Source organism: Arvicola amphibius, chromosome 12 (assembly GCF_903992535.2).
Source record: "Arvicola amphibius chromosome 12, mArvAmp1.2, whole genome shotgun sequence".
NCBI classification, from domain to species: domain Eukaryota; kingdom Metazoa; phylum Chordata; class Mammalia; order Rodentia; family Cricetidae; genus Arvicola; species Arvicola amphibius.
Genome location: NC_052058.2, coordinates 56,061,407 through 56,074,392, shown reverse-complemented (window position 1 = coordinate 56,074,392; position 12,986 = coordinate 56,061,407). Strand labels below are relative to the sequence as shown.

At 37.6% G+C, this 12,986-nt stretch overlaps 1 protein-coding gene across 1 annotated transcript in view; it reads right to left on the bottom strand.

Moving 5' to 3' along the window:
• Positions 1-12,986, bottom strand: part of Dcaf6 (DDB1 and CUL4 associated factor 6) — a 110,622-nt gene that overhangs the window by 85,037 nt on the left and 12,599 nt on the right. The window contains 1 exon segment of the mRNA XM_038348772.1: positions 4,272-4,333. Within this exon segment, the coding sequence (XP_038204700.1) occupies positions 4,272-4,333 (62 nt within the window).

The window sequence follows — 12,986 nt, the reverse complement described above, 5'->3', positions numbered from 1 at the left end:
GCACTAATAAAGCTACTGTCTGTGAAGCAGTTTACAGACTAAATAACTGGACTTCAGCTCTTGATTCACACACAAGAGTCCTGGACACCACGGCTACATCCTACAAGGGCAAGAAACTGCAAAAATCAACCACTGTTTTTGGATAATCCACAAAAACTATTACCACTATGACCAAAGACACCAGGCATTCCTGACTTGAGCAGAGATATAGAAACCTCTGCAGAAAACCATGTGTGGGTAGGAAAACTTGAATTACAATATGCTGAAGACGTTAATAAAGTAGACAATACACAAGAATGGGAGATCTAAAGCAGACAGGGGATTCTTAAAAAAGAACAGTAAAGTAATACTAGAGATCAATGAAAGTTTAAAAGAAATGAAGAATGACTTTGATAGGCGAGTTAGCATCCTGGACATAGTTGGGGAAAGAATCTCTGACCTTAATGATAAATAGAAGGAGGAAACTGAGAAGAACAAGTCCTGGAAAGAGGCCACACAAGGCTGGTTAACTGATTAGAATTAAGTGATGAGGAGAGGCTGGAATGCTCCAGGTCCCAAGTCTGATTGCAATTTATCTTGGGCTAGCTTTCGCTCACTTTATAGCCATTCCTTGGCCACCGGTGTCTGACCTAGCATCCTATGACTGTCAGGTGAACCCTTTTGAAATGTACTAACTTAGCAGACCATTAGCTTTTGTCAAAGCAAAAGCTAAGACTTCTCAGGTAACACCTGAGAGAGAGCTTTCCCCACTTTGCTGAGCCTACCTACCTGATACTTCCATTATTGTATTTTTTAAAAGTATCTTGACTTACAAATATCTTTATTCTGTTACTATAAAAATTTTCAGAAACAGTTACTGCGTTGAACATGAAATTTAGGGCCACCCACCATCATTCATATCTGGCTCTAAAATAAACTCTCTCTTGGAGTTTTGAGGTGAGAACTGTGTTTCTTATATCATAATAACTGAGTATTTTTCAAACTAAAGAAAATCAAAGATAAAGAAAACAATCCTGAAAGAATCCAGAAGAGGTACATCATCCATAGAGGTTAAGATAAAAATGTCACCTGACTTCTCAGGAATTATGTAAACAAGCAGTGTAGAATGATATAAAGTGCTGAGAGAAAATAAAACATTCACAAAGAATTCTGAACTCCATAAAATCACCCTTTCAAAATTAAAGACTAAATAAAGACAGTCTCCAACAAACAAAACCTGAGAATATTTGTTTCTGAAAGAACTGCCTTGCAAGAAACGTTAAAAAAAATTTTAAGAGAAAGGGAAAATAACAGGTCAGAAAATTTGGATCTACATAAAGAAAATAATATAGCTGGAAAGAAGGATCAGCATTAAAAGCATTTGCTACTCTTCCAGAAGACCCAGCTCTAGCGAGATTCAGTGCCTCTGATCTCCAAGGAAGAAGAAATCACTATAGGTCACACAGCAAGATTTAGGCAAGCCAGCGCTACCTATCAAGAATCTGTCCAAAAATAAATAAATGCATAAATAAAACAGCAGCAAATATGCACCTATACTTTTACTCCACTTATTCCACTTCTAGGTACCTACCAAAAAGACTAAAAACAAACAAAAACCATACACAAATGCTTCATGGTAATTCAGTAGTCTCTAGTTAGAAATAATGTCCACCAGCAAGTTAACAGTCAAATTACAGTGCACCCATATCATGAGCATAATAACAAATAACCACTGACATCTTCAAAATGAATGAATCTCAAGATAATTATTCTAAGCAATTCTAAGTAAAGAAGCATCAAAGAGAATGCAAGGCCAGAGACACAGTGCTCAGTGTTAAAAGCATTGAGACAGCACACACAGGACTTTGAGCTTGATCCCTGCCATAAAGGGACACGGCAAAATGATTCTATTTACTAAAATTCTAGAAAGTATAAATGACACCACAGTTAGAACTGATAACACACTATCAGAAGATTAGCCTAAAAATATAAATGATTTTGCAATGATTAAAAAAAAGAGAGACTGACAGGGTTGGAGAGATGGCTCAGAGGTTAAGAGCACTGGCTGCTCTTCCAGAGGTCCTGAGTTCAATTCCCAGAAACTTTATTTTGGCTCACAACCACCTATAATGAAATCTGATGCCCTCTTCTGGCATGCAGGCAGAATGCTGTACACACATTAAATAAATAAACCTTTAAAAAAAAAAGAGAGACAGAGACTGACTAGGGTTAATTATGGTAATGAGAAATGAGAGTATGAATTGATCTTAGTAGGTGATTGATAAGTTGATTTGATGACTTCAATAAATACATATATTTAAACTTAACAAAGTACAGTTGCTTATGGTCCCCTGAAGGTGTCCAATATCATCTTAATAAGTACAGTCAATTACATCAATAAACCTTTCTAAATCCTTATAAAACTTTTAGGACAAGTTAATGCATAAAAACAGATCAAACTGGCATTATTATCAACTATACTAGATGCATGAATGCATGAATGAATAGCCTATACAATTACTGAATGAACATAATAATGTACAACTTAGAATTTTATGCACACCCAAATCATAAATCAGGTGTGAAGGCAAAGAAAAAAAAGCTTTTGAGTTGTGATAGTTTATTTTTTTTAGAAAAAAATCTGAGAACATAGAAAAACCTAAAAGAAAGTTAAAGATGGGAAAATACAGATGATATCAAATCCATGCGCAACTAATATTTGGAAATCTTTCTTTGGGAAAGATAAAAGATTTGATCTTTGGCTCCTAAAGGGTATAAAACATGGCATATAACACAGTCTTTAGCCCTCTTCAGTGAACAATTCCTAAGGGTTCTACATGAACAATTCCTAAGAATTCTTAGATATTTATTCATTTAGTATCTTCCTAAAGAAAATCTTTGAAGAGGTTTTCTCAGTCCAAATGTGCCAAGGCAGAGGGGCAAGCATATTGACTATAAATATATACGTTTAGACAATTATAATGCTATATAGTAAATAAAATTAAAAACTAACATAAAGATACTGATTAAAGATGGCATGCTATCTAATTAGTGGTCAGGGAAAGCTTTTCTGTTAAACACTTCAAAGAGAGCCAAATGAAAATAAGTAAGCATCACAGAAACATGGGAGAGACTTCTATTTTATAAGACATAAAATATAAGGCAGATGCCCAGGTGTGGGGAAACACACACAGTAATTTAAAACATTGTTTTAAAGAAGTAGACCAGTCATCTAAGAAGACCCAAATGAAGTGAGTCAATGAGGTGGAAAGAAAATAAAGAGAATACGGTATTAGCAGAAAAGGATTTCAACAGTGAGGAGAAATCCTAATGACAGCTAAAGTAAGCACTGGCTCTGGAGAGAAGAGTCATAATAATTTTCATAAAAGCAACTTCAGTAAAGTGAATGAAATGGACATCTCATAAGGAAAAAACTCACCTGGCCTTCAGACACAAAAAACCCAAACCTTGCAAACATTTTTCTAAATTCAAAAACAAGTTTTCAGGGCAGAAGTATGTTCAAAATATACTGTATGAAATTTTCAAAAACATTTATTTCAAATATACTTATGTTTTTTATTTGTGTCTGTGCATGTGTATGTGCATGTGTGCATGCATGTGTGTGTGTGTGTGTGTGTGTGTGTGTGTGTGTGTGTGTGTGTATGTGTTTGAGATAAGGTCTCAATATAGCTCAGGCTAACCCTGAACACACTACATAGTTGAAGATGACCTTGAATTCCTGAATCTCCGGCTTCTTCTCATGTGTACTAGGATTACATATATGCATCCAGCACACTTTAATGCTTTAATTAAAAAAACTACCCATCCACAAGCTCCTCCCCCCCCCATCCCCTACTTTCTTCCTTCCTTCTTTTTTTCTGAGACACCATCTCACTATAAAGCCCTGGCTGATCTAGAACTCATTATGTGAGCCAGGCTGGCCTCGAACTCATGAGATTCAGCTGCCTTGGCTTCCTAGGAACAAGGATTAGAACTGTGTGTCACCATACCTTACTTATTTCCTCCTTTTTTCTTGTTTTTCAAGACAGAGTTTCTTTGTGTATCCCTGGATGTCCTAGAATTCACTTTGTAGACCAGGCTGTTCTCAAATTCACAGATCTGTCTACCTCTGCCTCCCAAGTGCTGGGATTAAAGGCATGCACCACCACTGCCTGCTATTTTCCTATTTTTAAAAGTCAGTTATAATCCATACTAGGAGGATCAGGACATTTCATCAGACATTTAAACACATTACTAAAGCCATTTATAGTTAAGAATTAACCATTACTTACACAGCCATCATGCACATTTAAGGTTGCTTCAAGTTTTAATCTTTGGATAAATTCTCTTCTTCCTGTTTAAAGGGAAAACATTTAATAAATCATACAATCTCCACTGAAATTAAGAGTCTATGACCTGCCACAACATGAGTCAGCCTCTAATTTCAGCTCTGCCTATATTCTCTATTCTCTATAAAGTGAATGATACTAGAGAAATTAACCCTCTGAAGTCTATTTCCTCATGAATATAACTAACTTACAAAAGACAACACGGTATCTAAACCACAGGAAATACTTGTTTCTCCATCTCTTAATTTAACAAATAGTACTCACTGTTCCAGATAATGTTCTAGAAGCTAGGGCTACAGTATTCCCTTGGGCAAGGGTAAAGATAGTAAAAGCTGTATCAGTTATGAGCAAATTAGTAGGAAAATAAAGAAGGGCAAGGGGGATTAAAGAGAATTGGTGGTGGGGTAAAGTTTTCCATGTTAAACAGGGTGACAAACAGTAATAATAAGATGCAACAATTTTTAAAAAGATTTATGTGTTTTTATTTTAGGTGCACAAGAATTTTACCTTCAAGTATGTATGTACACTGTGTACAAATCCAAGTCCTTTGCAAGAACAAGTACTCTAACTGCTAAGCCATCTCTCTAGCACACCATTATTTTAAACAAATATATAGTAGAAAATAATATAACTAAAATCAGCCTGAATGTCCATTAGGAGCAAAATAGTTTAATGTTGCAAAAATAGGTTAAGTTCCTTTTCTGAAAAAACGTGAAATGAAGTTTTACCAAAGACAAACCAGAAAGCGTGTTTACTTGCAATGGAAGCTGAATTTATAACAAAAAGCTGTAATTAACTAAATAATCAGGCTGATGAGTTTTCAAAATTATACTGAGTTCTACACTCTGTCATGAAGGGCAATCTTCTGTGTCACACTTTCTCTCTATTCAAAGAAAAGGTCCTCAAGTTAATCGTTTTGACTTCCTTCATATTTTTAAGTGGTATGACGGCTAGGTATAGGAAAAACATACAGAATTTTAAAATTATGGGTGTTACCCGGGAGTTATTTGTTCTAATTCCTAAATTTATTTAAAATTAGAGAAATTCAGTTTAATAAACCACATTGTTAAACACTGTTCTTTGTAACAACCCCTTTCCTACCTTGCCAATCCTACGGATTGAACCTCATGGCCTCATGCATGCTAGGCAAGAATATCTACCAGAGAGCTATATTCTCGGCCTAGAAGTAGGCTGAATTGCAGAGTCCATGTGCAATGTCACGTAATCACATTTCATTTGCCATATAAATGCTACTATAAAAAATTTTATAAACATAAAATTATACAGATATTAATGTATATGGGGATAATCTCTTTGTACACTGTGTGAAGATGCGCATCTGTCCTTCCTTGCCTGCATAGAACACCTTCTGATTGGTCTAATAAAGACCTGAATGGCCAATAACTAGGCAGGAGAAGATAGGTGGGACTTCCAGAGAGAGATTCTGGGAAAGAATCTGAGGCATGGAAGATTCACCAGCTAAACATGAAGGAAGTTAGACGTTCTGAGGAAAGGTAGTGAATAATGTGGTGTTGGGAGTTACAAATCCCTGTCCCCTTGACTTTCTTTGCCTGCCTCAGACCCTTTGCCTGCTGGCGTGAACTGAGCAAAACACCTGTGCCTGCAGCTACTCTGCTTGATGGCAGGGGAGTGGGTTCTGAGGAAGCGTGCAGCTGAAAGATTCCAAGAGCTGGCGTGGCTATCAGTTAAGGATCCCTATATAAGCTTCCCTGGAGCACAATAAACTTGGCACTCTTGTTTCAAGGATGACCCGTGTCCGTGTCTGTGTGTGTGTGTGTGTGTGTGTGTGTGTGTGTGTGTGTGTGTGTGTGTGCATGCGTTTTTAAGTCTCCAGCCCCAGTTCCCGGCTCATGTACCAACCTGTAGTGGCATGACCGCTACAGTGTAGTAATGTAGAGGGTAGAGCGTAGAGCAGATGCTGTGCTTTACAATATGACAGAATGTAGCTACTTTGGAACAAACCTAAGCTAAGGTCAAGCTTTCATAATTAATAAAGAGTTTCCATGGCATTATTAGAGAACTAGAGATATGAAGACCCATTATAAATGTATTCTTGTATTAACATTCAGTAATTATTTAAGCTTATTAACATTAAATATTTTATGATCCTGAAAATATGTATATATTCATAAGTACATATGTATATAAGATTTAGAATGGGGAAGGGGGCTGGCTATAGAATTCCATCTATTTTAAAAATTATGTCATGAGAGCAAAATTATCTTTAAAAGGTCATTAGGCCAGCTAGACTGGGACTGAATGAGCATGTGATCAAACTGGACTCTCTGTGACTGACAATGAGGGCTGACTGAGAAGCCAATGATAAGGGCACTGGGATTTGATTCTACTGCATGTACTGGCTTTTTGGGATTCTAGTCTGTTTCTATGCACACCTTCCTAGGACTGAATGGAGTGGGGGGGACCTTGGACTTCCCACAGGGCAGGGTACCCTGCCCTCCATTAGGGCTGGAGGGGGAGAGGGGAGGGAGAGTGGGGGAGTGGGAGGGAAATGGGAGGAGGGGAGGAGGGGGAAATTTTGAATGGTATAATTTATAAAGTAAAAAAAATAAAATGTTTGAATTTTTTTTAAAAAGGTCTTTTTCAGAGAAAGAATGTTTAAATTAAAGGATTACATAAAAACCACTTGACTACAAACAAGCTAGAAGTATCTGAGTAGAAACAACAGCTTTTCCTCTTTTTTTGCTTCATAGACATCATATCCCTGTAAAAAGTCATGCTTGAGTTAAAGTCCTTCAGCTACTGAAGAGATCACTTGCCCAGATCCCTGTATTCGTGACATAAAAACACTTCATCTGTTTCATATACTTTTGCTTTCTGTGATTCTCTAATTATTTGTTACTTAAAATTTGTTATTTGTTATTCTTAAAATGTTGACTTTGTAATTACCCTTGTTTCTAAAAAAGTCATATTTGAACAGTATTAAAAATTACACCTACTTTCCAGACAGCCATTTTCTCCTCCTTCTCACTCCTCTCAGCCCCCTCAAGAGACAGAGACCAAATCCGTGGCCTCACACACGCTAGACAAGTACTCTACCACTGGAAAACATCCCCAGTCCTCCCATGTCTTCCTACGTCAGAGGGAAAGAATTACAACACAGAGAACACAGCAGCAGCACAAGCTTTAGGTTCACGTTGGTCTCCTTGTCTCCCAAACGCATCTACCATCTCAGAGAGGCCTGAGCGGTTGTTGGCCATGTAATAAATGGGTTTGAATCACGACTGAAGAACTGAGCTGTGGGTACTCAATTTTTTTAATCATGTAAAACTGTTTGCCTCTGTATAAAACTACTCTTTGTAACACTGGACCAACACCAACCGGCCTCAGCCTAAGGAGCTATGGTACCTCCCACATATGGTTATTGTTTCAACATGACTGAAAAGATCATCCAGAACAAAGTAGTTCAGTGTCTGCTCACAAAGTGTTGAGAAATGAAAATGCCATGGACAGTCCTCTCCCAACAATTAGACACTTGTACAATGTCCTTGGTACTGAGGCTTCCTATGCAAGCCTATCGGAACTCCATCTTTTCTCTTACAATTCTATTTTGATGTCCTACTATATGTTAATGGAGTATAAGCTCCATAAGGTGAATACTCAATTTATACAAGTTCTATCATAAAGTGAATTATTAATTATTTATCATGATTTATTTATGATGATCCATTCTATTCTGTCATCTGTATTTTCTCTCAGAAACAGGCATATTAGAATAATAATAGAATATTTTTGAAGAACCATAGATATAGAGCCATTGCTCATTTTTTTAAAAAGGTGTTTGTAAATTTCTGTGTATACATTTTTGAGTGTGGATTTGTGCACATACGTATAGTGCCCACAGAGGCCATAGGTCAGAGCTCCCTGGAACTTTAGAGATAGGCTGTTTATAAGCTGCCTATATGGGTTTGGGAACTGAACTTGGGTCCTCTGCAAGAGCAGTATGCACTTTTAATCTCTGAGCCATTTCTCTAGCCCCTATTGCTCATTTTTAATGGTTGTATAACTTTTTTAATTACTGATCAAAGACTTGGGCTTTTGATAACAAAGGAGCCTATCCTCTATAGCACTTAACATTTTGCTGAATTATTATTGTTGATTGTCCTTTTCCATCTTTTCCATTTCTGTACCTCAAGCATTCAGTTAAGGGCTAGTGCCTCCCTGACCCCTTTGAGACAGGGTCTTAGTATGATTCCCAGGTGGGCCTTGAACTTTCAATATCCCTGCCTTAGCCTTTTCAGTGCTAGGAATATAGGTGGTGTTTTGAAAATATTCACCAAAAAAAATCATTGGTTTTTAACCCAAGTGCATGAGATTCCATCATTATGAGCCACCTAAAAACTAATTTTATGTTAGGTTCAATATTTTCATGAAGCCATAACTTTTCAAATTAAACAACTCAATAGTTGACTCCGTAGTTATTTCAAAAGTTTAAGTTGGCTAATTTAAAGGCAAGCCACATCAGAATTCACAGATATACAATAACATAAATTCAGTAATTTGCAAAATTTCTTAAAGACTAAATTTTTTCACTACCAACTTCTCAGACAAATCCCACTTTTCACTGAACTAAGTAAGATTTAAATGGACATAGAAAGGTTCCTTTACTAAGCTATTCCTTTACAGAAAGTTGAAATACATGTGTTAAAAGGATATGATACATAGAAAATTCAAGATGAATCATGAACATATATATATATATATATATATTCATATGTTAGAGATGCTGGAAATTTCAGAGTTGCTGTCATAAATGGATAAACAAAATTAATGTAAATTGTTGACCTATACCCCTTTTCTTTATCCCAACTTATTCCTTGCTGGTAGGCTCAATTTTCTCAATATTTGGGTTACTAGTTCAACAAAAGCCAGAAAAAACCACAATCGTGGTATCAGAATGTTATTTTATTGTATATTGATCATTTTACTGTAAATAATGGTGAACAGGAGTCAACAGCTTTATATTCTTGCTTTAAAAAAAGAAATCACAGACCAGTGAAGTTAGCATCTTGTCACAGCAAATTTCCCATGATTATATATCAATATTTGCTCCAACTAATTGCTATCTCCTTCAGAAACAATCCTCTTTGACTTTCATGACCATGACATCTTTTCAATAATCAGAGGAACTAAAGAACTAAAGATTTGGTAAATCTTTTCAAGGAGTGATGAGACACAAAACTGTTTTGAGTCTGAAACCGCAAAGGAAAAAGAGGTGAATGTCACTGATGTGTGTAAAATGAAAACTTTGAGAAGGCTAAGGCTACAGGAGCAGCATACATGTGAGACACACACACAGCCCCTCTACATTTACACACTAGCTCTTTTTCATGAGCTCCCACCAAGTTCTTAGGATACTGTGAAAACAGGGCAGGAAGCATGAGATGAGAGAGTATGAACTTAATAAGACAAAGGAATGGAATTCCACTCACTTTCTAAGCCATTCTCTCATCAAATCAAAAGCCATAGACAGAGGGAGAAACCCTAGGGAAATGATCTATCACTTGACAAAACTGGAATCACCTCAGATATAAGCCTCCAGGTACATCTATGAGATCATCTTGACTATGCTGGCCTGTGAGAATGTCCTAAGACCAGTGGTCCTAATGCTGCAACCCTTTAATATAGCTCATGTTGTGGTAACCCCCGGACATACAATTATTTTGTTGCTACTTCATAACTGTAATTTTGCTACTGTTATGAGTTGTAATGTAAATTATTTGATATGTAGAATATCTGATATGCAACCCCCAAGGGTTGCATTATGTAAAGTAAGTTAGTTGAGGTGGGAAGACTCGCTCTTTTTTGTTGTTTGTTCATTTGTTTGTTTTTTCAAGACAGGGTAACTCTGTATAGCCTTAACTGTCCTGGAACTCATTCTGTAGACCAGGTTGGCCTCAAGCTCACAGAGATCTGCCAGCCTCTGCCTCCCAAGTGCTGTGATTAAAGGTGTGTGCTGCCACTGCCCAGCCAAATCAGTCTTTTAAAATGTTTCTCTTTTATAGATTTTTATTTCTATATTTTTAAGACAGAGTCACAGTGCAGACCAAGAACTTAAAATGTAAACCAGACTGGCCTCTAATTCACGTAGATCTGCCTGGATCTTCTTCCTAAACACTGGGATTAAAACATATATGCCATATCTGCCATATCTGGCAGATTTTTATGTGTGTGTGTGTGTGTGTGTGTGTGTACGCACGCGCGTGCGTGCTTTATGTTTGCAGGTGCCCATGGAGGCCAGAAGAGGATGTCAAATCCCTGTGGAGCTGGAGATACAGGCTTTCATGTGCCACCTAACATGGATACTTGGAACCAAATGCAGGTCCTCTGGATGAGCAAATGCCCTTAACCAGCAAGTCATCTCTCTAGCCCTGGAAGAGCGGCAGCATTCCCTGGGCTTTGGTCCTAGACTACACGGAAAGAAGAAAGCTGGTTGAGCTCAAGTATTCATCCCCCTCTGCTTCCTGATGGTGGATACAGCATACTCCAGACACCTCTAGCCCCTATCACTACGAACCTCCTTGCTTTGATGGCCTCTACCTTGTAACCGCACCACTCAATCCCTTCTCCCTTAAGTTGCTGGTGTCAGGGTATTTTATCACAGAGACATGGAGTAATTAGCACACCTAGCAAAAAGTTTTGTGCAAAAGTTCACTGACAACCATAGTTTAGGCAAAGAGAAAGTACCAGCGGGAGAGGGCATAAATTGTTTATCTTAAAGGGTGGGTAAAGACATCCTCCCAGCTCTATCACAAACTTTCCATTCAACAAGCAAAAGGGAATGTACAGTTACTATGAACTTCTTTATCTCAACCATACTTTCCAGAATTCATTTTGGGAATGAATTCTATCATTAGACATGATAGACAGTCACGTTTATATAAAATTTGGGAAGATAAAGCAAAACACTGTCAAGATTGGATTATGTCTATAAAAGGTGGGAACAGGTGCTCACATAGCTCACAAATGAAGCTGGCTGCTGCCTCACCTTGATGGAATGGCATAACTAGCTTTGTAACTGCACTACTTTCCTATGCAGCATCCTTCAGTTTCTTCAAACACTGGGCTAACTGTACATTTAAGTTAATAGCAAAGGACATGTGCTTTTCCTGTGGAATGTCCACATTGATGAGATGCTCCAATCTAGTTAGACCTGGAAGCCTATGTCTTCACAAGATCTAGCTTGTGTTTATAAATTCAAACTTGTTCTTGCTTCCTTCTACTTTACAGTACCTTTCTTTCCAACTGCCTTCCCCTATAGATGTCAAGTCCCACAGTCAGATACAAAGAGGACAGTTTCACCAAAGCTCTTTAATGAGTTCCCACAAGGATAAGGGCCAAACCCATCTTTGTGTGTATATATGTACCAGCTGTGCTAGTTACCTTTTGTCACCTGTGGGCATATCTATGGAGCATTTTCTTGATTAATGATTGATGTAGGACAGTCCAACTCACTGTGGGTAAAGAAACCCCTGAGCAGGTGGCCTGGCTATAAAAGAAAGCCAGCTGAGCAAGTCACCCTGAAAGCAGCTGAGGATTTCTCCATAGTCTCTGCTTCAGGTCCTTCTCGGCTTCTCTTTATGACAGATTACAACCTAAGCCTGTCAGAACACAGTCTGGGAATGGAGATGTGTGAGAAGAATTCTGAGCGCTTGTGAGGGTACTCCAAGAAAACGGTAAGAGTCTCATGACTTCAGTTTCTTCAACACATGCAATTATTCTTGGAATGGACTTTTGTGCCCCTCTCAGCTATAGCAGATAGAGTTGAGTTTACTTCAGATTAATCATTACCACTTGCTGTTGGTATTCAATTACATGTTTAAACTATCCTTTATATGCCTCTATGGAAAAAACATGTTTTACCATGTGTTTTTTTTGGCATGTGTTTTGCCATTTTGTTCTTGTGATTGTATACAGCTTGAACTCAAGAGAATTTTAGTCAGGGGACCTTTTTCTTAACCCTCAGAGTATAAACTGTCTGAAATTCTGAACAGAGTTGGCTCTTGCACAAGATTTTAGTAGACCTCATTTATCACCTCCACTCTCCCAGGTCCCACCTCCTCTAGAGCGGTGACATAAGCCAAATAAACCCTATGCTATCACAGCAACAAAAGGCAAAGTAGGACATCAGTGGTTCTGCTCCTGTGATGGAACCCATACACAGTAAACACTTTCAGTAAGCCTAGCATGGAAGGAAAGTTCAACCTAATGAAGAATGCCTATTAAAACAAACAAGAAAATACTATAGCTTATACTATATTTAATAGTAAAAGCCTGAGAGCTTTCTGCCTACAATCAGAAATGAGGCAGATGTTCACTTTCACCACAATTAAAGCAGTACTACAAGTTCTAGCCTACGCAATATGTAAGACAAAATTTCAATTTTTTAACTTTTTTATGTGTATGGGTGTTCTGTCTACATGTTTATATGTACAGTGTTCAAGGAAGTCAAAAATGCTGTTGGATCCACTAGGATTGGAGTTACAGATGGTTATGAGCTGCCATGTGGGTACTGGAAATTAAACCTAGGTCCTCTGGAAGAACAACATGTGATATTAGCTGCTGAGCCATCTTTCTGGCCCACAAGAAAAATACTTAAAAATCACATTGTATAGGGAA